This window comes from Lacerta agilis, chromosome 3 (assembly GCF_009819535.1).
Source record: "Lacerta agilis isolate rLacAgi1 chromosome 3, rLacAgi1.pri, whole genome shotgun sequence".
Lineage (NCBI taxonomy): Eukaryota > Metazoa > Chordata > Lepidosauria > Squamata > Lacertidae > Lacerta > Lacerta agilis.
Window position 1 is genome coordinate 74,559,893 of NC_046314.1, and position 27,057 is coordinate 74,586,949.

Sequence of the window (27,057 nt, forward strand, 5' to 3'; positions counted from 1 at the left end):
TAAAGTTACTGCTCCTTTGGTAAACCCTAGCCTATTTAATGAGAAAACAGCTCAGACTTCTTCCAAGCTGCTTTTTCTCCTGTTAGAGCTGTGCTTGGAGTTTTGGACACTGTAAAGACCCTAATTTCTGCCTGCTATAAGGGGAACAGTTTCAGTACCCCTCAGTCCAGCCTAAGAGGGCTGATAGAGATTTCTAATATATATGTTAATGGGCTCTGGACTGGCAATGACTGGCCCAAGAATGAGGCCTTGGGGGTTGCTTTGAATAGCTCAATGGAGATGTTGACCCAGCGTGTGGCAGCTGTGAAAATTGCAGCTTCCATGCTAGGGCTAAATAGGAAACTTTTTGAAAATAAAACAGCTGATATCATAATGCCATTATACAAATCTATGTTGGGACCTCACTTGGCATACTGTGTACGTTCTGATCGCCTCAGCTCAAAATGGATATTACAGAACTTGAAAGGCTCACAACAGGCAACCAGGATGATTAAGGGGGTTGGAGCAACTCCCACATGAGGAGTGTCATCATGGGCCCATCTGGCCACAACAGGTTGTACCCCTCTTTTGTACCCTGCCTCCCCACCCCACCCCATTTGAAGTACTTGCTGCCACCAAACAGCCTCCCGAAGTTCTCCTGGTTCTCTCTGAAGGTGCCTTAGGTAATGTGAGGTTGAAGGGGATTTAGAATGAGGTGCTTTCTTAAGCTGATGAAGTACAGATTTTGATTCATTAGTGATCCATTACGTGACAGAACATAAACTATAGCCAACAGGAACTGTACCAAAGCCAAATTAATTTGTTATGTTATTGAAATAGAACTGTTAGGTTGGCCAGGGATAAAGTTAATTTAAATTAAATTCCCAGAAATAGAAATCCAAAGCTTCAGTCCTTGAGGCATATCTTTTTCTATTGATGAGCCACTTATGGTTCGATGCCTTGCCTCTTCAGAAGGAAATACCTTTAAATGGTTAGTGTAAAGCAATATTTAGCCTTGTCTGTTTACATGGGTTCAAAAACCATCTACATTAAAATATCTTGAGCACAAGTTAGTGATTGGAAGGCAGGGATCCAGAGGAAATAGTCAGAAACAACATGCTCAAAGTGGGCGGTGCTCAAACACAAAGTGGGCACAGCCAGAACATGCAACCCTTTCTCACATACACAAATATCACATTCTCTCTCCCTCTCTCTCACTCACGCACATCACATTTTCAGACATGCACACCTCGTTCTCTTTCTCACACACACACAAACACTCACTCATTTAAGCAAATTGACCATGCAAGAGGGTTCCTACATAGCCAGATTTGCATCATTTTCTCTTTGTGTGATGGGAAAGGGGAGTCTTTTTTCAGCACAGAGAAAAGGCTTTATTCAGGATCAAAATAGGCATGGCATGACAGCAGAGGCCTAGCAAGCCGGATGGAGAGTGCTGGTAGGCCAGATCTGGCCTATAGGCTGGAGGTTCCTCCTTGCTGCTGTACGCACCTTGGCTCTGAGCTTGTGATCAGGAATGCTCCTATTCCAAGCCTTCTCAGTCATGCAGATGGAGACTTGCGTATATAGTTTGTATGCAGTTCAGCCCTTATCCTGAATGCATGCAGGGGCAGAGCCAATGAATGGAATAGAGTGAACTATTATGTATGAAAGACTGTGCATTCACCACCTACTTAAGTCCTCATCCAATCAGCCTTCCATCTACAGAATGTATCTGGAATGCTGGAAAAAAAGGCTTTTAGTCTGTATCTTTTCCTTGGGCCAGACGTCTCCACTTGAGAGGGGACTCAGGCTGTATGATTCCAAATGGCAAATGCTTTCAAGTTTTTCTTTTTCTTTTTTAAAGAAGGCATTTATTATTATTATTATTATTATTATTATTATTATTATTATTATTATTACAACAAAAATCTAATTTTCCAATCCAGACTCATGCTCAAGGAGGAAAGAAAGTGATACAGACGGATGAATGGAGAAATGGCTCTGTAGAAGAAAGACTGGAGTATGCCCTTGTCAAGGTGATTTTTTATGTGTTTTTCCATATCAAAGCCAATGTCTGTTCTCTTCAAACAGACTCTACTTAAATTATAATTTTGTATACTTCCTTATTACCAAGCACTTTGAACCTCTAAAGAGTAGATTTTAAAAAAATTGGGTTCTTATAATTACCTGTATTCCTTGATTGAAGAATGATTTGAGGAGAAGGTTGTTGGAAGGTGTCAATGTAATATTCTTAGCCTGTCCAACTTAAATCCTCCCAGGATTTCTTTGTGATGGAAGGAGGAATACAGATAGAATTCAGGTAGAAACGTGTTTGGCAAGACTTCTCTTAATGACTGGAAATGAGTGAATATTAGCCACTTCTTACAGACATAGGGTTGTATCAAGTTATACTCTGATAGATGCACTGAAATTAATGGACCTGAGTTAGTCATGTCCGTTAATTTTAGTGGGTCCATTCGGTGCAGAACTAATGTTAGATGCAACCCATGTACTTCACAACGTTGCAAAATTGTACAAGCCAGCTTTCCAAGACACACAACCTTGTAATTCACAGGTAATGAAATCTGGAAAATCTGTTCACCTGAGATAACCTTGCAACAACTCCTTGCAATCACGGTGATTACAAATGTATTGCTTACTGACTCCTACCATGGGTGGTTTTGCTGATTATGTTATTCTAAGGCTGTATCAGCCGCAAGTCAACTCTTGTTATATCTATATCTATATAAATGTTCAAGTTGGGTGTTTGTTTGCGATCGCCTTGCTCCGTAACCGCTTGACCGATTTTGCTCATATTTGGACACAACATTCTATGGCCATATGGGAGTGATCATACATAATTAGATTGTACAGATACCACATTTTTAATAGGTAAAAATATGATTTTGGGCAAAAAAAATTAGCGCCCTCCACAGGACGTTAGAAGCTACAGCACAGTACAACTATCTCTACCCCCTCCTCCTCTTCTTCGGACGTCACTGCCACCATCCAATGGAAAGGCAGATCGCCCAGAAACATTGCTGTTGCCTTCACCTACACATAGCCAGGCCGGGCAGCAAAGCTGCATCCGGCATTTGTGGCCTCACTTCACCCAGCTCCACACACAGCGAGTTTCCAACACCACTTCCACCGCCTGTACAAAGCCAAGCTGTGCAGACCGGCAAAGCCCCGCCCGCCATTTATGGCGTCACCTCGCCCTGCTCCAAAGGCGGCGAGTTTCCGACAGCGGCTCCACCGCCTGTACAGAGCCGAGCCACGCAGACCAGCAAAGCCCCATCCGCCATTTATTGCCTCACCTCGCCCAGCTCCAGAGACACATCAAAAACGTCAAAACAACCCGTAAAGACAATCATAACAAAACACCTCCAAACTGGAATAACAGTAATAAGAAGTTGTATGCACAAAGACAAAAACGGAACACCACAACAGACATTGGAAATCCTACACTTCAGCAAAATAAGGTATTCAAAACCATACGCTTTCTCTTTTATACTATACTTTTCCATTTCACCAAATCAGCCACAGCAAGGCGTGGCCAGGTCAGCTAGTAACATATAAAATGAAAAGCTGATATTAAAACATCTGTATATGAGAAAAATCACCACAGGTGTAACTGTCTGTCTTTCTTTTAGATAACAACAAAAATCTAATTTCCCAACTTTATCTTTACTTATCTTAAATATCAATCCAGACTTACGCTCAAGGAGGAAAGAAAGTGGTACAGATTTTAAACTGAGGTTGAAAGCAACCGACTAAGCTCATTTTGGCTTAACTGGTTTTTTCCCCACTTGGCCTTACTGAGCGTACCTCAGGCTACAAGTGTGAAGAGGGTTGTGGTATCAACAGAACAACTGAAGAACCATCTTCAAAACAAAATCAAAAATTCTTTCCAGTAGCACCTTAGAGACCAACTGAGTTTGTTCCTGGTATGAGCTTTCGTGTGCATGCACACTTCTTCAGATACCTGTCACTCTTTAAAACTTCCTTCAGAAGTGTTTCTTGAAGTGCCCCCTCCCTTTTAAATTGAGGCAATTAAGAACAGGGCCACCCGCTCCTGGGATACCTATGAGTGGCCTTCTCATTTCCTGTTTTGTCAGACTCACTCCTGAAAAAGTTTTCTGCCGCTTTCAACTTGGATTTGATGTTGCTTGTATAATGTTTGGTTTCTGTTGCTGATTTGTTTCACTCGTTGATGACTTTCTTTGACTTCATATTTGTTCGCTGCCATGTGACGCTCTGTAACACTCCTTCATAGAGGTGGGCTGTGTTTGTGTCTGCTGGTGAAGACCCAGTCCTTCCTCCTGCAGACTTCCAGCAAAAGCAGCTGTATGTAGATAAAGAGGAGGGAGAATTTACTCTCTCTGCTTTGCCCCTGTCCTTTCCTTGTTTTTCGGAGACTCTGCAGCTCCCCACTTTGGTTAGTGTAATATGATTATGCTTATTTTAGCAGTGCATGAGCACACTAATACTATGTCTCTCTTTCCCCACCCCCAGGGTATTGATAAGTATGTGGTTGAAGACACAGAAGAAGCTAGGTTAAACAAAGAAAAGTATCCCAGACCTCTGAATATAATTGAGGGGCCTCTGATGAATGGCATGAAAACAGTTGGTGATCTTTTTGGAGCTGGCAAGATGTTTCTACCACAGGTAAAGAAGAATGATGAGAATTTTCTATTAACCATTAATAAGTTATCTATGAAAATGAATGATTTATGTATAAATTAATTACCAGACCAATAGCCTGTTCCACCTAGGGTGTGCCCCAGACAATGGCTTCATCTGAATTGTACCAGTAAAACACAGAAGTTGTTTTATACCAGATCAGGCTACATCATCATCATTAGTTTTAGTATTAGTATTGTATTTTATTAAGTGCTTTTTTTCTCTAAAAAATATGTTAGGGGTACTCAATTTCCTACTCATATTGAAATACTGCCCCTCAATGAGGCCAAACTTAAATTCACAAAATGTTTAGGGGTATGTGTATCCCTGCATCCCCCCAGAAAAAAGCACTGATTGTATTGTACAGTGGTACCTTGGGTAACAAACGCTTCGGGTTACAAACACTTCGGGTTACAGACTCGGCTAACCCGGAAGTAGTACCCTGGGTTAAGAACTTTACCTCAGGATAAGAACAGAAATCACGCGGTGGCGGCAGGCCCCATTAGCTAAAGTGGTACCTCAGGTTAAGAACTGTTTCAGGTTAAGAACGGACCTCCAGAACGAATTAAGTTCTTAACCAGAGGTACCACTGTATTGTATTGTATTGTATTGTATTGTATTGTATTGTATTGTATTGTATTGTATTATTTATACCCCACCAATGTGGTTGGGTTTCCCCAGCCACTCTGGGTGGCTCCCAACAGAATAGTAAAACAAAACAAAACAAAACAAAACAAAACAGCATTGTATAATATTTATGGCAGTGACTCTCCTGTCACCTGCTAACTGAGTCCATTTTAACTAGAGATGCCAGAGAATGAACCTGGAATCTTCTGCATGCAAAGAGTGTGCTATACCACTGATCAATGGTCCCTCCACTATTCCACAGTTCAAGAAGCTAGGCATATCCTAAACAGTGAAATGGATGTTGTTTTCATCTTCCCTAATAGCTATGGGCATTCCTATATTCAGCCTTCCAAGATGAGCAACAATTCCTTCTAGACTAGTAGCTTTCTAGATATGCTGTTATCCACTACTATATTCTGGCAGGTCAGCTTGCAGCATAATTCTTTTAATTTGTCTATTCCTTGTCTTGGTACTCTCTCTTAGTATAGTGGTACGGGTTGTTCATTTTTTTGGTTAATTTATTTCTAGTTTTATCTACAAGTTCCTCAAAAGCACTTGTGCCTCATAGTAGGGCCAGCTTAGCTGATGTGGGCTCTCCTTACATTTGCAGACCGTTGTCCAATGGCATTCCATTAATCCAGGTATTGATTCACATTTCTTGGCCAACAGCCCAACACAATGATTGAGCAAGCCCATAGAAATGGATCTGTGAATGGGCTAAGCAGCATGGAGGCATGTTAATATGATCAGTGCAGGAGTTTCTAGGCAGCAGAGGCTAGGGAAGATACTAAAGTGTGTTTTTAATTGGAGGTTATTGATAGTCTGGTCTAATTTGCATGATGGATCGAGGTGGTGGTTTGTTTTTTTGTTTTTTAAATGAACTCTTAGCTAAACACGTAGCTGTAATTGGTTCTTCCCTTGAATCTGGGCATCCAGGTTATCAAATCTGCTCGTGTTATGAAGAAGGCTGTTGGTCATCTGATTCCCTTCATGGAAAAGGAAAGAGAGGAAATGCGTGCATTGTCAGGTTCCACAGAAGAAGAGGCAAGTTTTCACACTACATTGTTTGGTTCTATTTAATGAATTTTTTCCATGGTTGTGTTAGAGCCTTGCAGGTTATAGCAAAATTTATTGTGAGGCAGGTATTCATATTGCTGGTTGCGGCAATCTCTGTAAAACAGACAAGTAGATTTGCTTTTGGAAACAAGTGGTTGGTTGTAACATATAAAATTTGCCTTTTGACACTTTCCCCAATAAAAACAGGTGCCCAGTAAGTAACAGTAGCCAGTGCTGCACAGAGATCCATCATGATAAACTCTGCACCTAATTGTCCTGGACATTGCATGCACTTTCACCAAATACCTTGGGGCGCGTGCAGACAGATATAAAAGCATGCCTTTTTGTCTCAGTGGGCGGAGCCCAGCTTCCCTCCGCCTTTCCTCTTCAAATGCTACACACACCTCCCATAGCAAAACCTGATCTCCTCGTCCACTTTACCTGTTCTATGCTTCTGGTTGGTGTCTGCCTTTTTATGGCGTATGTTGTTCTGAAGAGCTCTTTGAGCTATTTGTATGACTGCACATTAAAACAATTTACAAGAGGCTGGTTTATTAAACACACACACACACACACACACACACACAGAGAACAATTATTTGTTTTTAAGATGAAAAACTACTTTGGGGAGGGTGCTTTTTGGCACCACAAGGGCTGAGCCATTTGCACAGCTTTATCTGCCTTGGACTGGCACCATTCCCCCCCCCCCCTTGAGGTTGATTCCCAAGAGGAAACTGATCACATGACAACAACATGGTGAAATGCTCTCCAGAATGGAACACCTCCTGTTTTTACATACAGATCTGTGCCTCCTTGGGAAGCATATGTCAAACTGGTGTTTAGTTGCTCCTATATTGGAAATAATCATAGGGCTCGAAAGAACCTGAAGATTGTTGCTATAGCAGGATATTTCATTCCTAACAAGTGTGAAAATTAAATGACAGCAATTGTTCTTGTAGTTCCAATTGTTGCGAGGGTTGTATTGGATTTTGGAACAAACTGAGACTTTTACGCTGTCTTTGACATTTGGGTAAGAAACCAGAATGAGCTAAGACCAAAAAGAAAAAGGCTATGGGAAACATTTAAAACAACCGATAGCTAGCTTAGGAGTTCTACTGGGGTGTGCGTCTTTATCTTATAGGTGTACTGGTACTTAAATGGGGAAATGTGTATATGTTTACAGAATTTGGCCAATCCTGTATTATTGCTTGGTTGGTGCTACAGAAAATTCTGGATGCTATTGCTAGCAAACAATAAGAGAGAGAGATTCTGTTAGCCCCTGAATAGTGTGCATTAACAATGAGAAAACACTGCTGTCCTGCATTAAAATAATATACATATCTGCTGGCATGGCTTCTCTCTGGAGTGCAGTTATCCCCAGAGCAGTAACTGTAGTGCCAGAACATCAGCAAATATAGAGCACTGGTTATTATGTTTTAGAATGAACGCTTGTGCCTGCAGGCTTGTGCCAGGATCGAAAAGGAAAGCTATTTGGTTCTCTGCCCAGTATTAGAATGCTCCAATTCATTTAATGCTTGAAATGGTCTTGTTTTTACGTAGAAGACATCTTTAAATCAAACGCATGTCCTGGTCCACATTGCAGCACTGTCTGCGGTTGGGTGATTTCCCCCCCCCCCCTTCTCCTTCACTACTTCATTCCTGTTTGTTTGTAGGATTTCCATCACCAATTAGATCTGCAATCATTGCTGGACCGGTCCACTATACTTACTTGTTTTCTTTCAGCTTGATTAAATGAATGTGCCTTTCTGCCCCAGCTGTGCAGGCTTTTGAGTGTTCATGAATTCAATGCAGAATGATGCTGGATGGCGCAGTCACTTGGCATAGTCTCGAATGTTCAATTCTCCCCAAACCTCTACATTTTAGGAAGACAGAGGAGATTAATCATTGTAGTAAATACAGTGTTTCTCAGGCATCAAATATTATCGTTGTTGTTGTTTGTTTATTAAAGATCATAGGTGATGTAAAAGATTTTAAAGGCCTAGATTGCACATCCAGTTTTGTTTTGAGCCCAGGTGTGTTTCATCCATGTATAAAACTTGGGCTAGAGGCACAGATTTGGAAAACACAATGGATGCACAACAAAAGGGGTTCAGGCACATCCTGGACTATGGGGCAAATAAGCCACATTGTCAGAACTTCCCAATTCCTACCCCTCCATGTTCCCCCGCCATTGGATTTCGAATGTGAGTCCTGTTAAAACTGGACTCCCCACTCTTTGCCATCTGCATGATTGGGGCAGATGCAGGTTTAAACAGTTGGATGCGCCATCCTTAGGTGCAGCTCAAAAAGGGTTTTGCACAAATTGAGTTAGCACAGCCTTGGGGCGGGGGGGGGGAATAGGTCTCTTCCAAAAGCCTAATTCAGAGGTAATCAATGCTAGTGTCCTCCAGATGTAGGGATTACTTGCATCAACTCTAGCCAGCAAAGCCAGGGATTAGGGGCCATGGGAGTTGTAGCCAACAACATCTGGAGGGCACATCCTTGGCTATCGCTCGACTATTATAGTAGAGAAAGAAGGAACCCTGTAGACGACCCCACAGGAATGCTATGAAGTATTAGCAGCTACTTCTCCTCAATGAACATATTTTCTTTCAGTGACCAATTAGGGAGCTCTGCAAATGGGTTGTTTGTTGAAGCCATGCTCATTCTTTCTGTTACGCCTTCCATCCTGTGATTACCGTAGTTAAATTACCTGTACAGTAATAGTAATAGTACAGTAATAGCTGTATCAGACCAAAGGCCTACTTAGTCCAGCATTCTGTTGATGGAGTGGCCATCTAGAATAGATGCCCATGAGAAGCCCATAAGGAAGACATATATTTTTATACAAAAAACAACTATGCTACATGATTGATAAATATTTGTTTCTGCCTTTAAAAAAGCTGGTAATAACAGCTGCTTCAATAAACCAGCCATTTATACTGTGCAGATTGCTCAGACGGGAAATATTCATAAATCCTGCAGATTTTGTTTTAACTCTTGCAGGACCCCTACAATGGCACAATTGTGTTAGCTACTGTGAAAGGTGACGTGCATGACATTGGCAAGAACATTGTGGGAGTTGTTCTGGGCTGCAATAATTTCAGGTAATTAGACTAGACCTCATGCCCTGGTGGGTCCCGTTCCCCCTCCCCCCCGCATGCTTTGTATTGTCACTGGGCATATTAGAATCACCTTCTTTGAGTGGGGCGTACAACATTTTGACTAAGCTGCTAGTTCTATGAGTCAGCCGTACTTGACAGATGAGCAATTTGTCCTAAACAGAACCAGGAGTTGCAGAGGGAATTGGTTCCCCTAGTACCACAGTATTTCCCCAGTCATACCTGTTGTTTCCAAGGGAAGAAGTTGCAGGCCATGGAATCAGGTTCAGATGCAGGCCAGATACGCTTGTCTTGAGCAATTGTAGCAGCTCAGAATGGGGGGAGGGGGTTTGATGGAGTGGTTGGGCAGTAAAGTGCTAAGTGCTGGGGAAAGGCTGGTGTCTGGCTGCTCAGCTGTCTGGAAAGATTAAAAGCCAAATGCTGTTCCCTTTGGCCTTCCTAACAGGATAAGTGATCTTCATAATACCTTATAGCAGAAATGGATTAATTAAGCACATACACATGATGACTAGCAAAGTACCATTTTCCCTCCCCCTCCAGAGTTATTGATTTGGGAGTCATGACGCCATGTGACAAGATACTCAGAGCTGCTCTTGAGAACAAAGCAGGTATGAGAGCTTCATCACCATTCGTCAGTCTTAAAAAAAAAAAACAAAAAAACCCACACATTGAAATTATGATCTTGAATTTGCATCTTGAAAGGTTAATTTTCAGTAATCTTGGGGAAATGTTGAGCAGATAGATCAGTACAATCTCTGGTTTGTTTGAACTTCAATTACTAAGATGCCTCTAGGAGGTTGGAAAAAACAGGCGTGCTGTGGCTTTGAGTAACAAATAATGGGTTGATCTGGATCTGTTGGAGTTTGTATGTGTTTTTTTTCTGGTCTTTCTTAATAGCTTTTAATTCAGAGGTGTACTGAATCCTTTTACCTCCTAAAATGTTACAGACTACAGTTGTGTTTTATGTATTTAAAAGATTTGTATACCACCTTACAGAAATCGACGTTTTAAGAAAGTTACATCATGTTACATTAAAATCCTGGAGGAGTAAAAGTATATTTGCTTGGCAGCAAAAGCATAATAATGTTGGTGCCAGGCAGATATTCTGGATCTTGTATATTTCATTGATACCCCTTTCACAGATTAATAGAGTGCTGAGAGCAGGACTGGAAACGTGTGTCTCTCCAGAAGTTGTGGGCTACAATTCCCATAATCCCTGGCTGTTGGCCATGCTGTCTGGGCTCAGCGCTGGCCCAGTCATAAGGTGGAATGGAGCAATTTTCTCAACTGGTTGGGAAAGCAAAATAGTGTGCCCCAACATTCTCTCTGATGTCATCATGTGGCAATGCAGAAAACAAACCAAGGCAATGGGGAACAGGATGAGGAAGAGAAAGAGGTGGAGTGTGCCACTGTGGAGGATGGGGCAGGGAGGGGCAATGGCACAGTCCCTTTTTCCAGCCCTGCATAAGCCTGTTGGGAGTTGGGCTCTTACAACATCTGGAGGGACAGTGGTTTTCCCACCACTGTCCTGGAACTATGTCTAGGGCAGTGAAATGTTAGTGGAAACATCTAGACAAGGCTATGAGTTCACTGCACAGATGGCTATTGAACCTTGTGGATGAAAGTAGTTCTAACCATTTATTTTTTAGATATCATTGGTTTGTCTGGCCTCATCACGCCCTCTTTGGATGAGATGATATTCGTTGCCAAGGAGATGGAGAGATTAGAAATCAAGATTCCTTTGCTGATTGGAGGAGCAACTACATCCAAGTAAGTTGGGTCCTTTTTTGGTATTCCCAAAGGAGAAGCAAATGTAAATATGCAATACGTTCTCCAGAATGTTAGGCATCTAATAGAGGTAATATTATTCTTAATTTAACCCTTTAAATGTAACTTTTGGATAATTAACATTATTTGAACCAATATTTATTAATTAAAATGCATTCAAGTACTTGCTCTAGCATTTTTAAAGTGAAGAAAAATGTGTTTTTTTAAAATAAAAAAGTAATGTTGAAGCTGATGTTTCAAGGGGATTAAGTAGGGGACTTATGAGATATACAGTGTGATTTTTTTCTTTTTTCAGAAGTACAGATTTGCTGTAGCAAAATTAAGACTTCAAAAACAGTTAAAAGAAATAAACACCCTATGCATTTAGAAATTAAATATAAACATGAAGAACAGAAGAAGATCATTTATTAACCAATATAATGGGCTTGATCCAGACTGCGCTTGGGTGGAGCTCTACCCATGGGGTACTCTACTGGAGGAAAATGAGAGGCTATTTTTGAAAATCTGCTCTGAAGGATCTGGCAGGTGGTGCTGTAGGCAGAAGCGGAAATAGGCAATAAGTTTTTCCTTTCCCTTCCTCTAGTGGGAGGCTCCACTGGATCTTTGTCCCTTCTTTCAATAGAAGTTTGTGAAGTCTAGATCTTACCCAATACGTTGTTGAATGTGGAAATCTGGGCTTGATGGAAACAGCAAATATACCTGTGCGACAAAGTTTCCAAATAGTTTCTTCCAGTTGCATTGTAGTCCAGATAGCAATTTATGAGTGTGAAGTTGGGACAACTTATTCTATCCTGAAAACCATGCTAGAAATACTTGCTGCCATCCACTCTTGCTGCTGCAGCAGCAATGCAAATTAATTCATAGTTCAAAAATAAATTAAAGTTGGCATTCTCAGGATTTTGTGTGTCAGGATTCTAAATCCTGGCATGAAGGGCTCAATGGACTGTCAAAAAGGAGCTTTATCCAAGCCTAGGGGAATGCATTTAGAAGACTGGGGAGAAAAGGTTGCTCTGAAGAGGATATGCTGTCAGAAGAGAGACTTAGATGAACATGACAGCTGAAGATGTTGGCAGAGAACAGTTAGGCACAAATTTTCCCTCCCACTCCATTGTCGTGCACAGTACAACATTATGTGCTGGAGGGGAAGGTAGAGCTTAGCAACCTCCACCCCCTAAGTAAAATCTGGAGTGTCTGTAGGCACAGCTAAAGAATGATGCAAAAAAAAGAGAGGAAATGCAGCAGTGTAAAATTGCTTTCGTTTGCAGCGGACACTTCTTCCTAAGAAAATACTCTAATTCTGAAAGAACCAGTGGTTTTTAAATATATATATATATATATGCACAAATGAAACTCTGACACTCTTTTAAGGATTGAAGGTCTGTCAGAGGGATAGGAATGCCTTAAGACAACCTCTGCTCCCCAATCTTGACATGTTGTAATTGCCATGTACCCTATTAAGAATTAGCAAAGCAGTACAGGTCCTTGAAGATCTTGTAAATAGTGTGGAGTGTGCCCCTTTACGCATGCAGATGGACTATCATTTCCATTAAAAGGAGAATGGGAGAGTTTTGCGCGATTTATGTTAATAGCATTCCCATTGGGGCTCAAAAATGCTTGAACATTAGCTTGATACTGACTCTATATGTGTTCATACTGTTGTTTTCCTATGTGTCTTTTCTGTCATTTCAGGACACATACAGCTGTAAAAATTGCTCCGCGATATAGTGCTCCTGTTGTCCACGTCCTAGATGCCTCCAAGAGTGTGGTGGTTGTAAGTTGTGATTTCTAGTCCCATCTTTAGTACAGGCGGTGAACATTTTCTGCATGTCCAACTGATGCGCGGCAGCTGATGTGCGGGTCATTTTGGACCCAGAAGGGAGGTGGAACAGGGTTGGTGATGCAGGCTTATTTGCGCTCTGCTGACACATGGAAGGGGGGGGAGGAATGGAACCCCCACACAAAATGGTTGCTGCCTGCAATGTATTTTACAAAGGTAATATTAATTCTAGTGGACCAGATTTAGCTCATTTAGCACAGCATTATATTTCCATCAGTGACCAAATCATTATGCTTCAGGATATTTTTTTTCCAACAGGGCAATTGAGTGCAGGCCCCTGCCTTTGCCTTCATGAGGCAGACAGTGGGTTGAATGGCTGTTTGAGCTTGTAACAGTTGGTACTTACAGTATCCATGAAACTGAACTCTTATTATACAGTTGGTCATAACTATTTTAAGAATGTATCAATTTACGCGAGAAAATTACGAGAAAATGTAAGATATTACCAAACAAATCCTGTGTTTGTAAAGACTTCTGTATATCATACCGTGTTCTTCTGTTTGGGGTGTTGTTTTTGAATGCTTAAGGCAGTCAAGGGCTTAATTAAATCTGACTGTAACAGCTTGCTTAATGAATAATAGAAATCTCAGAAGTGGCTTGCCTGTGATTTGGAAATATATTTGATATGCTTTGCTAGGCTTATGTTTCAGCTACCGCATTTTCAGACTATTCCCTCTTACAGATGAGACACAAGTCCTCTAAACCGTGTCACTAGGATTTAAAATGGCTTCTGCTGCCTCTGTATAGAGTTAAATGGTTTTCCAGTTCTGTGGAGGGAAATATTGACACCCCTTACTGCTCCGTAAATGGAATCTACAGCCTTCGGTCCTTTTTAAGTGGCAGTAAGAAGGCAACTGGGCCTATTTAAAGGTTTTTAAATGGGACAAGAATAAGTGGCATTTTGCCTTCATATAAACTTGAGTTTATAGTAGAAAAAGCTTAAAGATAAAACTCCCCCCTCACCCCCTCCCTCCCTTTCAGTCTTACTGTCAGAACTCATTCACGTGTTTATTTTTTAAGTCTCTGTGTGAGCTCCAGCACCTTCACATGCAAGCTTTGTGTGTTAAATAGCCCTCTTGAGAAAAGATAAAGAGGAACCATACCCAGAAGCACTTCAAAGCAATCATATTTTCCCTGGCAGTTTAACTTCATTTTTATTTTTTTGGGCTGGGGGGTGGGGGTTATCATATTCTTATGGACTTCTTAACTTCATGAGGGAATTTAAGTGCCTGACTGAGAGAGATGGAGAGGTATTGAGTTGCATTACATCACCCTCAAGTCTAATCAGCATGCTGTGTTCATTTCAGTGCTCTCAGCTTTTAGATGAGAATCTAAAGGACGACTTCTTTGAAGAAATACAAGAGGAATATGAAGACATTAGACAGGACCACTATGATTCGCTCAAGGTAAAGAGCACTAACAGACCGTCTTAATGTCAAGTGTACTAGTCATTTGTCATTACTAGCCTTTCTTTCATGCCATTTATTTTTTAAAAACCAGATAAATCAACTGATATAGTTACTTGCTCAGAACTGAAGTCCTGTCTTTTTTTTCCCCTACACAGGAAAGGAGATATTTATCACTAGAGCAGGCGAGGAATAAGGGCTTTTATTACGATTGGCTAACTGAATCTAAACCAGGTTAGTTTGCCTTTTAAGAAACCATTTTCTGTCTTATAAGATTACAGAAGATTTATTCTTTCAGGAGGACTAGCAGCGATTTGAAAATCAATCTTGACTTCAGTTAATCTGAGTATTTCTTCGGATTTTAGCTTTTTGTCACAAAATGTTAAAAATAATTATTTTAAATTATGCGTGGAAGCTAATTGCCTATGCCACATCCCTGAGATCGTCTGGAGGGTTCTCGCCCTCTCCTTACGCTCCCCTTATCCTCCCTCCCTAAGGAGTCACTTGTTGAAGTGGATAAGATGGAGAACCTTTTTCAGCCCACAGGCTATATATTCCCTTCTGGACCATTTTCTGGGGGCCACATGCAAGATGTCTGTAAATGTTACCTTTTGTACTAGTTTCTGCACACGTCCATATAACCTTGTGCATCATCCATCCAGATAAGCAAGAGGTATGATGGGAGTTCAAGGACACATTCCAGCCAGGCAAGAAACACTAGGAGGATGCAGAGTAGGGCCAGGGAGAGGGTGTGTCCTAGAGAGAGTCCCTGGGATCAGATAGGCCTGGAGTACCATAAGCAGCTTCCAGGCCCAAGATTCCCCACCCCTGGGCTAGAAGTTCTTTCTATATCTCCTACTGAGTTTCAAGACTAGTACGGTTCCTGCATGTTTTGAAGAGTGGACAGCTTCCTCAGCTTGGAGATCTAATTGAGCTACTAAGTGCCAACTTCCCTAAAGATTTATCATACACTTTATCAGTAATGGCTGAAAGGGGTAAGTAAAAATTATGAAAATTTGTTTGCATCAGAACATAGTTTTGCTTACGTTAGGCCTATTCATACAGAGAGAGAGCTTGGTAAGGACCATAGCTCAGTGCTGGAGCATCTGCTTTTCATATAAGAAGATCCCGGGTTCAATTCCCGGCATCTCCCAAGTCAGGCTGGGAAACATTCCTTGCCTGAACCCAGGGGAGCTGCTGCCAGTCAGTGTATGTAGTATAGAGTAGACAAGCTAGATGTCCCAATGGTCTGACTCAGTATAAGGCAGCTTCATATGTCCCTAATTAATTAATGAAACAGAAAGGACAACATGGTTCTAGTTCCTTATAGATACAGTTGGCAGGTAGGTTCTATATATCACTACAGAATATCTGTAGCAAAGGCAGACATTTTGAGTCTCTGTTTGTACGGTTTTCTTCACAGAACATAACTGTATTGAGGGAGCATGTTTGCTAACTCCAGGCTGGAGACCCTTATCTTCTTAAGAGAAGACTTGGATGTACTGTATAGTTATTGAAAACTTAGCTGTGTGATACTGACATGAGGGTATGACCTGATTTAGGAATAGTACTAGTACTGGACATACTGTAGAGCCAAGTCTGCATTTTTCCTCAACGCAGATTCAGGGTCCGGGGTGAAGTGACAATCAGCAAACGGTAGTTGTGAGCAGCCTTGCATCAAAGCAAGATTGTCCTTTCAACTATGGACATGTAGAGAGGATTGTATGAGATTTACATTATTCAGCACATTGGGAACGTTCCACGACAGTCTGCAGTTGATCACTGCAGAATACAGCATGTAAGGGGGGCTACCCAAGTGACCAGTGGCTTTATGCTGGCATGATTTCTCACATAACAATGGCTTACTTCATCTGTTGGAGCAAGTTATTTTCTACAAAGTCTCAAGCCATCATAAACAAGTTATTCCATAAAATTAATTGTTTTGCCACCCTTGCTGCAGAGCAGCGCAGCTTACGCTTGAAATTTTAGCTGGTAATATTTAAACAGATCAATTGATGTGAGGGAGTCAGACTTAAAACCAGTGGTTGTCCTGTAACTTGGACTCATTGGATATTCCACACACTCTTATTCCGCCATCCTTCCAAAGAGGCAGACATTTTCTGTAAGCCTGCCTGTCTAGTTTAAGATTGTATTTTAGTTGCCATAGTATTAAGGCTTTAAATACCTGCAGTGGTATGCACTGTGTATCAGATGTGGATGCAGCCCACATAGTATGTTCCAAATTACAAAATCTGCACATTGTGCTTTTTACAGTTAAACCGCTGTTCCTCGGCACTAGAGTCTTTGAAGATTATGATGTGCAGAAGCTGGTGGAATACATTGACTGGAAGCCCTTTTTCGATGTCTGGCAGCTCAGAGGCAAATACCCCAACCGGGGATTTCCTAAAATCTTCAACGATAAAACAGTGGGTGAGTAATAATAATAATAATAATAATAATAATAATAATAATAATAATTTCTTTGTACCCCGCCCATCTGGCTGGGTTTCCCCAGCCACTCTGGGCAGCTTCCAACAAAGATTAAAAATACATTAAAATGTCACACATTAAAAACTTCCCTAAACAGGGCTGCCTTCAGATGTCTTCTAAATGTCAGGTAGTTGTTTATCTCTTTGACATCTGAAGAGAGGGCGTTCCACAGGGCGGGCGTCTCTACTGAGAAGGCCCTCTGCCTGGTTCCCTGTAGCTTTGCTTCTCACAGTGAGGGAACTGCCAGAAAGCCCTCGGCGCTGGACTTCAGTGTCCGGGCAGAACAATAGGGGTGGAGACGCTCCTTCAGGTATACTGGGCCAAGGCTGTTTAGGGCTTTAAAGGTCAACACCAACACTTTGAAATGTGCTCGGAAACGTACTGGGAGCCAATGTAGATCTTTCAGGTAACACAGTAGCGTTCTCTGGTGGAGAATCTAAAAGGTAGATAGTGTATCTTCAAATTGTGTGAATATGCACAAAGTAGAACCAACAGTACACATGAGAGCTGTGTTAATTAGAGAGAGATTGGTCAGTCATTTTGAAGCTCACTAATGTGCTGGTGCAGTAGGAAAATTGTGACAGCTAATGAAACATCAGCTGTCACTGGTCAGGAGCAGACAAAAGCAAATAATTCACGATCCCACCCATTCCCCATTCATCTTAGGGTAGACACATGACAAATCTTCTGGGAGCCACACTGCCGTGGTTGCAGGACAGAAGTGGATGTCAATGGATGTGACTTTCTATATCCCAACACACATTGTTCTTCCAGACGAGTAAAAAGGCTTATTATCCCAGCTGGAGGACATGTTTCAGACAGCCTAAACCACATATAGAGCAGTGAAGGGTGTGGTGTTCAGGTGGAGGCATGGCTCAAAAAGAGTCTTAAGGGCTGGATCAAGGTTTGCAGGCCTCATTCGCTCCCCAGGCCAAAGGTTCCCCAACCTTGGTTTAAAGCAACTAGATCTTATGAAAGGTTTGTGAATAAACAACTCAGCTAGTTGTTTGTGGTGATTAAGAATCACTTTCAGAAGACCAGGCAATATTTGCCTAAAAAAAAAAAGGCCACATTTTATTAACATAGGCATGTGTTGATAGACTAGTGTGTAATAAAATGTTGCAGTCTAGTAGCTTTTGTGGAAGACGTGGTTATACTGCTGTTCTGTTTACATTTACTGTGTTTGCAGTAAATTTGTTTTTGCTTTGAAACATTTGACTCCAGCCCAGATTCATATTGTATTTAGTCTTGCCCATGTGTTGTCATTAATAGACTATAACAGTGAAAATAAAGGAAGTGAACTTTACGATATAGCTGCAAAACAATGAAAAATGATCACCCAACCATTTTTTAAGTTATTTTTTTTCATATGTGCTTAAGGATTCTTTCTCCTTTATTAGGGGAAGAGGCAAAAAAAGTTTATAATGATGCGCAGAATTTGCTGAAAACGTTGATTATGCAAAACAGATTTAAAGCTAAAGGTCTGGTTGGATTCTGGCCAGCTCGGAGTGTTCGAGATGACATTTATTTATATGCCACAGAAGAGGAAGTGCAGTCTTCAGAACCAATAGCTAAATTCTGTGGGTTAAGGCAACAGGTAGGATGTAAAACTCTTCTACTTAACATCAAAAGTATGTTGACTTGTGTGCCCGGAATAGTTTTGGATTTTGTATAATTAAGGTGTTCATTCAAGTAAACCAGAGGTTGACATATTAGGACCCAGTGGTAGAAATCTGGCTGATCTGCCAAGTTATCTGTAACAGTTTTTGACATCCAGTTTTCTAACAATAGCCACAACTAAAAAGCTCCATGCTAAATTAAGTTACTGGAAAGGAGCACTTGGCAGGGGAAATCTGGAGCGGATTTTCATGTGAAAGGACTTGAGAGTTTGGTTCCTAGTTTTTGGTACTGATCACACATTCTTGGACTGAATATGTGCTCAGAGGCACCCTTTTCTTTAATTCTTAGTGTATGTACACACCTGCCTGAGCCACTATTTTGCACCTGCATCTGGTTGGTGGACCTTGGGGTTCTCAGTGTGGGTGTGTGTTTGTGTTTGCTTTGTTTTGCTTTGGCTTGTAAGCTAAAGATCTGTTTATAATTCTTTTCCATAAATATTTAAACACCATTAAATTAACTTTTGAATTGTATATAGGATGATGAGTTTGTTAAAGCTGATATGGCTATAAGTGGTATATCATAATTTTTCAATATGTTCTATTTTTATATATTCAATTTTGGAAGAGGAATTGTAAATTTCTGTTTATCTTGTGCAGCTTTCTGGCATTATGCACCACCATAATATTACCTCATAAAAGTTTTCATGTATGTTTGAACATATTGAGGGGAGAAATACAACTAGACCTTCATTTATTATTGCAGGCTGAGAAAGACTCTTCTTCTACAGATCCCTATTACTGCTTGTCTGATTTCATATCCCCTCTGGAGTCGGGTATACCTGACTATTTGGGTCTTTTCGCTGTGGCATGCTTTGGAGTAGATGAGCTATGCACAGAATATGAGAAGCAGTCTGACGATTACAATATCATAATGGTGAAAGCGCTGGCAGATCGGTTAGCGGAGGTAATTATACTCCTGTAGTTTTCATGTAACAGTTTTCTAGGAGACTGAGATCCAGGTGAATTAATTGACAAGAGGGATTAAAGAGCTGGTGGGAGGCGTGTCCTAGTCCAGCCCCAAGCTGTGCTTTCTTTAAAGTAGATTGAATGGGGAGCTCCCAAGTGTTCTGGACTTCTGTCCAGAAAGAAAGGATGCGGGTAACAAATCTTCCAATTTCAAATCAGACATCAAATTTGCACTGGGATTTCCCCAACAAGGTATGTTGCTGTGAACACGAGATAATGTCTTCATTATTATGACTACTAGTTGTTGGTAGACCAATTAAGCCGGTAGCTTTTATTGCTCTCAGGAAACATTGCTATACCATGGTCATCCATAATTTTGTGAACTTGTAACATAAGCCCTCTTAGTTCTCCCTGTTTCTGAAACCTTTCGCCTTACAACTTTTGCACACATTGCCTTCCCTCCTAGTAATTTTGTGATCTATATTGTCAGTTAAGTGAATTCCTGCTGGATTGTTACAATGACATTTTTTAAAAAAAATTGAGCTAGCTGTGTTGTGAGATTATTCTTTTTTAATTCCTGGATTTGAGCTTTTGTTTTCCCTATTTAATTTTGCTTGAAGATTGTATTTTTAATTCAGGTTTTTCTAATTGAAAACAATGAAGCAAACATGATAAGCAATTTAAAACTGGTTTCATGGACAGAAAACAACCAAATAAGTACACTTTCTTGAAGATTTTTATTTTTTTGCAAGAGAGATAATCAGACTTACCACTTACATGCATCTGAAAGGGCCAAAAAAGAGCATATTGTTCCAGAGTCCCTATGGAGTCATATTTCTTATAAACATAGTAATAAATAAAAGTGTGCCAATTTTCCTGTTTCAGCATGCTTTTGGAAAATCTAATTTGCTGAGGTAGTTTTTCTGTTATCATACTCTCCCAAATGTATGAATATCAGGAGGCCAAAGGAGCAGGGTTTGTGCCTTTCCACAGCTTAGCTGTTCTGAATTTTTAAAGGATATGTTAAAAGTGCAGAAATAATGGCCCAGCTTATTTTTATATGAACATTTCAGTATAAATAAGGAGATGTAAGAAAGAACCTGGTTTCTTCAAGGCGCTTGTCTGTAATGAATTGAAGTAATGGGTAAAGTATACTGAAACACATTTAAGTGATAGATAAAAATAACTCTTTGTTAAGTACTTGGGTTCAGATTGCCACTTGCTTCTGCTTTGTTCCAAGGCATTTGCTGAGGAGCTGCATGAAAGGGTCCGGAAAGAATTTTGGGCTTACTCTGAGGGCGAACAGCTAGAATTTTCAGACCTGCGTAGAATCAGATATGAGGGGATTCGTCCTGCCCCTGGGTATCCCTGTCAACCTGACCACCTGGAAAAACTCACCATGTGGAGACTTGCAAGCATTGAAGAGGCAACAGGTCTGGTTTTAAACTTTCTTTTTTTGTTTTTGTTTTTAAATAACCTTTTACATTTTCTATTTTTTTGGCCTTCCAACAGCTCCCTAAGTCTCCTCATCCCCTGGATCCTTCCCAAGCAATCTGATGCTCTGTCACCTTGCCTGTCTTTACTCCATACTCTTCTGGTTCTGGGAGACCAGGGGGGAGGTGTGATAAGAATTAACTTCTACACCACCACCTTGTTCATACTCAGGTGAGGGAACATTAAATAAAACACAGAACCAAAGAAGTAAACTCAAGCCCAGCATCCAGGAGGGACCCAGCGTTTATGAAAACTGTTGCAATAGGACAGCCTTGCCAACCCATTGCTCTGCTACTAGTTAGAAGGACTCTCACCTGGATTACAAACTGGTGGCGTAGAAGCGAATTCTTACCACAGAAGAGACCTGGTTGCAGCAGGATGGGGACCTTGTGGCAGCTTCAGCAGCCTGCCTCTTGACCCCTTCCACTCCAGCCTTTGCTTCTCCCTCTGATCCTGGACTGCTCTCTGCCACGGACTCTCCCTCCTCACTAAACCCTGTTACCTCTTCAGCTTCTGATACCACCTCCTCCCAGTCTACTCCCTCTTCTCCCTCTGACCACTCATTGCCATCCCACCACCAGTCCCCTGGCTCCGAGCCTTCTTCCCTTTGGGGGGTTCCCCAACTGGTGCCTCCCACCACTCCTTTGCATCTAGCCAGTCCATGACAATAGCTCATTCACAGAAAAAACTTTTTTGTAATCAGTAAGGTATAACCAAATAATGTACAAGAATGCTGTGGGGCAGCCTCCTCCATCCTGCTGCCTCCCAGCTGTTTTGTACTACAACTCCATCAACCCCCAGCTAACAGGCCACTGATCCATGGCCCTTAAATTGGATTATTAGCATAAGTACCTATTTCCAAAGCAGTGCCTCTTTAAGTGCTTGAAATGATTCACGTTAATTATCTTGTTAACCCTCAGGTGAGGCATGCCAGTGTCGTAACATCCATATTATACATTGGGTAACATGGGCTAGCGCTGTAGCTTGCCATGCTGTGAGTTCCTCGCTGAGGTGGGATTTGAAACAAAGCACATCACACTGCTCATTCTCCAGCCACAACACACTCTTCTAAGTAATAAACCACAAATGTTTTCCGTTGACCCTTGCAGGTATTCAGCTGACAGAATCCTTAGCCATGCTACCTGCTTCAGCAGTGTCAGGTCTCTATTTTTCCAACCCTGAATCCAAGTACTTCGCTGTTGGGAAAATATTGAAAGATCAGGTAAGGCCTGAACACCTGTAGCAGTTGTTTGACATCCTTTCTTGCCTTCCCAGTACTATATATTTCAATCTGATACGGGCCATTTCTTTTAAATGTGGTGGATGCTGTAAAACCCACAAAGTTTTTGAAAATAGTTCTTAGATCTGTAAACAAGATCTTTCTGACATGAACTCCCTTAGACCTTTTGTGTCTTTAAAGATTTCTATCACAAACACTTTTTTTTAAAAAGGCCCACACTCTCCAGCTCCTTAGCAGAAAAGGCTTTCAGAGTAACTTACATAAGATGAATTTTTTTAAAAAAACCCAAGATGGTTAAGCCGATGGGCGGGGACTGTCTAAAAGACACGGCAATCTAAAAGGCTTACTGTGGTCTAAAAAAGGGGGGATGAGAAGGGAAGAAGAAACTCTCAAAATTACATAGCAATACAGTGCCGTACTTATAAATGCCATCTGGAATAGAAACAGTTCAGGGCATGGTGGAGCCAAGTGGATTTGGTCTCTTGGCAAAGCTGATGAGTTGCCCTGTATTCCATTTCAGCCTCTACAAACACAGGACTGCAGTCACACCAACTAGCCCTGAACCTGTTGTTTCACTGGAATGAACCAACAAACACATTTAAAAGGCCATAGATTGCTTAATGCGCCAACAGCCTGGTTACAGAGAAACATTTTTTTCCTGGCACCTAAAGATACATAATGAAGGCGCCAGGGAAGCCTCCCTGGGGAGAGCATTCCACAGATGGAAGGCCGCCGCAGAAAAGGCCGTTCTTGTGCTGCCACCCTCATGGAGGAGGCACACAAAGAAGGGCCTCAGATGATGATTGCAGAGTCCAAGTCATTTTATTTGGGGAGAAGCAGATATATTGGGTTAATTTTTTTAAATGTCCAATTTGGATCTGCAATTTTTGACATTCTAATTCAAACATCTTTGATACAGTAGTTTGGAAGTCTTTGTAGTTTGTCTAGTTTTTTGTCCTTATTTTTGTCTTATTTTGTGTGTTTTTTATACTTTATATGTAGAAATGCATTTAAAAAATAAAAAGGATGCAAGTGTACAGAGCAGAGGTGGTGAGACTTAATTTTCCAGATAACTTCGATTGCACGGAGAAGTTGAAGCCTTAGCTGTTAAAATGCTAAATTAGCCCTCTCTTGGTTCATTCTGCAGGTTGAAGATTATGCCTTAAGGAAAAACGTGCCTGTGGCAGATGTGGAAAAATGGCTGGGGCCCATTCTTGGATATGATCCAGAATAACTGTATATGCATTGAGGGTAGGGATGTGATAGGGCTTTTGTCTTGAAAGATACGAATGAGAAGAAAAGGCAAAGCTCAGGACTCACGCACAAGAAACAGGTACCAAATGGAGGCAACCACCTCATCCCTGCCCCCAACAAGCCACAGTGCCTGCCACAGCAGAAGCTAAAAAAATGTTGGCAATGGAGTAAACCTTTGAGTTTTGGTCACCATAGAAAGTCAATTAAAATGACCAACATGTGGTGACCATTTAAAGTACAGATACATTTTCGCATGCATCATGTTTCTAATTAAAAATATCCTCCCACTTGATTTTTGGAGCCCAATGTAAAAGAGATGAATATGCACACAAAATGCTCCTGACTTGCTAAGATGTTGGGGCTTTTAATCAGAAAAGTTTAGTATTTAAATGTGCTGTTAGAGGAGCACCAATGAAACACTACACAGAGCCCATAACCCATAATTATCTCCCTGTGTGAATATTGTTACTGGGTTGAGCACAGCCATTATTATTTATTTGTAGCCATAAAAAACTATGTCAAGACAAATATTTGCACTGATATGTCCCACTGCCCAGGAATATAAATATAATCACAGGACACTGATCCTTGATTGGACTGTGTGTATATATATAATAGCAAATAGAGTCAGAAATCTGACAGAGATTTAAGTGCCTTGATTCTGATTTCCACGGTAATTTCTCTTTTCAGCCTTTGTCTTTCTAAATAAGCTTACCCAATTGTTCACTGTAGCTCAACTATCTGGTAGACTCAGGAAAATCATGTAATTCTTTGAATTTTTAAATTTCTACTTCTATTCACAGGTAGTTAAGCTTTCTGTTCTGTTACTACTGGGGAAAGTCTCTTTGCCTGTCTTTTTTTGCTATATACCAACATTTGCCACAGTATTACGCTCTAAGTCTTTAGGTGTTTACTTCTTAAAGTGTGGCACCACACTAGCTTACCTGCTGCGATAATAAGGTTGGTCGCTCTCCACTGAAATTCCCCACCCAATTGCGTTTTTGAAGACCTGTGTGATTCTTTGAATTTTCCCAGTTTGAGAGATAAGATTTCCACAATATAATTTCATGCATGCTCTCTTGTAGCATGAGAATAGCACTCTAATTCAAAGAAGCATAAGTATCATTTATGAACAGGTTTTGATAGGTTCTGCTCAGGGCCTCGATAAAGTGAAAGTAAATAGTTTACATTTCTTAAGCTACAAAGAAGCATCTAATTTTGTTATACTTGACATGAATCTGTCCCAGACCAATAGATTAGAGCTGACTCCAGAAAACAAGGTAAAAACAGGACTAAGTTTGACATTCTTGAAAGGTCAAATGTATCCTTTCAAGAACAGTTGAAACGTGATGGACAATTCTTAACAGGTTGTTCTTGATGAGTGGACATATGGATATATCCCCAATGGCTCAGACTGCCAGTCAGCGTGTGATGTGCTGAGCTGAAATAAGTGCGTTCAGTACTGCTTGAGAAAAAGTTGTTTGAGTATCCTGGTTCCATTATCCAAGTATCATGGAAGCTGCATGGCTTCTTTCCATACTCCTTGAATAATTTAGATAGCCCCAGGGCTTTTAGCCCTCCAGGTGCTACTGCATTAAAACTTCTGTTGTCTCTGACCATTGGTCATACTGTTTAGGATAGACAGGAGTTGCAATCCAACAACATCTGGAGGACTAGGATGTTCCTCACCGCTGCACTGGAGCATTGCCCCTGTTTCCATGCTGGAATGGAAAGCTGTATTACTGTGATTCCCCTCCCCCCCTGATCTTGGACTTCTGATGTTACCCAAAGCACTTGGGTAAAATCAAAATGCAGCAGGTGATACGAAATTATTGCCTATAACATGACTGAGGGTCAGATAAGGCTGTCAGGAGGGCAATTTGCACAGAGAAAACAGAAATATATCTCTGGGTGGATTTCTTTTGACTACAGAAGGACAAGTTCACAAAAGGATCAATGTTATACTAGCTGCATAGAGAAGACATTGACGTGGTTTGCATGCCATTGTCACATTAAGCCAAAATATGGCTTATCGCAAATACACAGGCTTCCAAAGAAGAGAATTTCGCTATTTTTCTTGTCCTCAGTAGTCCTACAACTGCACTGAGCTACACCATCATTTGCCTCAGTGTCTTGGGGATCATAGTTTTGCTCTGCTGGACTAGCCATAAACTATTAAGATAAACCTGGATTTGGACAATATGCCAAACCATGACTTAGCTCAGTGGAGCAGCAGAATGGCAGAGAGGTAAGCCACAATGATCTAATCTAAAGTTTGTGTGTTCACACTAAGCCATAGTCTGGCTCTTTGACATGTGAACCAGGCCTATGAATGGAAAATTTGCTGCTTGCTTCCTGAAAGTTTATTTTTCAGTTACCTAGTCTAGCAAAGCTGCCTTTAGGTGTTGATGCATCTGCAATGCAACTTGCTTAGCAGCTGATGTCAATAAAAACAAGAACTTTGATTATTAAACTGCCAAACAATAGAACACATTCAGAGCATTGTGAAGTGCAGCAGGAAATATGAAAATGGATGTTTAAATATGTAGTCAAAGCTTGTGTGTGTGCTTTATGTAACGGTACATTCTTCTGACTTGCATAATGTTTTGTATTATAAATGCATATTGAGACTGAGTTTCAAAAGTTTGCCATTAAATTTTGATTCAGTCAAAGATAGCCTTGTCCATTTTTGTTTCTCTTTTATTAAATGAATGTAAGTAGAGCCACAGTCTTCGGGGATAATAAGACTGAAATAAAAAGCAACAAGAGTTATTTATGATGGATGGAGGTGGAAGCCTCAACTTCCAAAAGTAACTGTATCATTGCCAACCATTGCTTCTAATCAACCCATGGAGCCTCTGGCTGTGAGCTCCCTTTGGTATTAGGCCTGCCAAAGATTCCCACTCTGACTCAGGGGCATCTTCCAAGAGGTGAGTACTGTAATCTTTGGGTTAATGGTGGCATAATTATTTTTGTTGTTTTGTTGTTGTTGTTAATACTGAAGTGTTACTCCAAACTTCCATCTAAATGCCTTTAGCATCAGGGTCAGGATCAGGATCAGCAAGGGGCTATCCTTATCCTTCCTCCTTTGGTTCTTTAGGCCCCCTTCTAGATCTCAAGAATCTTCAAGAGCTCAAAAACCCTTCTGTTAAATCTGTATCCATCTATAAAACCAGCTATGCCAGTTTGGAGTTTTGTGTTCTCAATAAGGAGGCCAGTGACTTACATGGTGTCTGTGAGGATCCACATTTTCTTCTTATGCATACAGACAGTGTTGTACTGTAACCCAGCCAAATGATCTGACTTTCAACTATCATGGGGCATTTTCCTTTTCTGTTTCCTTCTGCTAGAGAAAAGGCTGCATCCCTTGTCCTTTCAATAGGTATTTCCATCACCGACCAAGGCAGCACTCCAACTTGGCCCACCCCTTCCACCATAAAGTATTGTGCATTGGTTGTGCAAGGTAAAGATAAAGGACCCCTGGACAATTAAG

General features: G+C 41.0%; 1 protein-coding gene across 2 annotated transcripts in view; it reads left to right on the forward strand.

The window, feature by feature from the left end:
- MTR (5-methyltetrahydrofolate-homocysteine methyltransferase) overlaps nt 1-26,236 on the forward strand; it is a 61,400-nt gene extending 35,164 nt beyond the window's left edge. For both annotated transcript variants that reach the window (XM_033144341.1, XM_033144340.1), the window contains 15 exons: nt 1,929-2,018; nt 4,498-4,650; nt 6,229-6,336; nt 9,355-9,455; nt 10,011-10,078; nt 11,120-11,240; nt 12,948-13,029; nt 14,403-14,501; nt 14,660-14,735; nt 16,776-16,931; nt 18,392-18,588; nt 19,374-19,574; nt 20,817-21,009; nt 22,180-22,292; nt 23,458-26,236. In XM_033144341.1, coding sequence (XP_033000232.1) covers nt 1,929-2,018; nt 4,498-4,650; nt 6,229-6,336; nt 9,355-9,455; nt 10,011-10,078; nt 11,120-11,240; nt 12,948-13,029; nt 14,403-14,501; nt 14,660-14,735; nt 16,776-16,931; nt 18,392-18,588; nt 19,374-19,574; nt 20,817-21,009; nt 22,180-22,292; nt 23,458-23,544 — 1,845 coding nt within the window. In that variant the 3' untranslated portion in view covers nt 23,545-26,236. The remainder of the gene's footprint in view (nt 1-1,928; nt 2,019-4,497; nt 4,651-6,228; nt 6,337-9,354; nt 9,456-10,010; nt 10,079-11,119; nt 11,241-12,947; nt 13,030-14,402; nt 14,502-14,659; nt 14,736-16,775; nt 16,932-18,391; nt 18,589-19,373; nt 19,575-20,816; nt 21,010-22,179; nt 22,293-23,457) is intronic.
- The last annotated feature ends 821 nt before the right edge of the window (nt 26,237-27,057 follow it).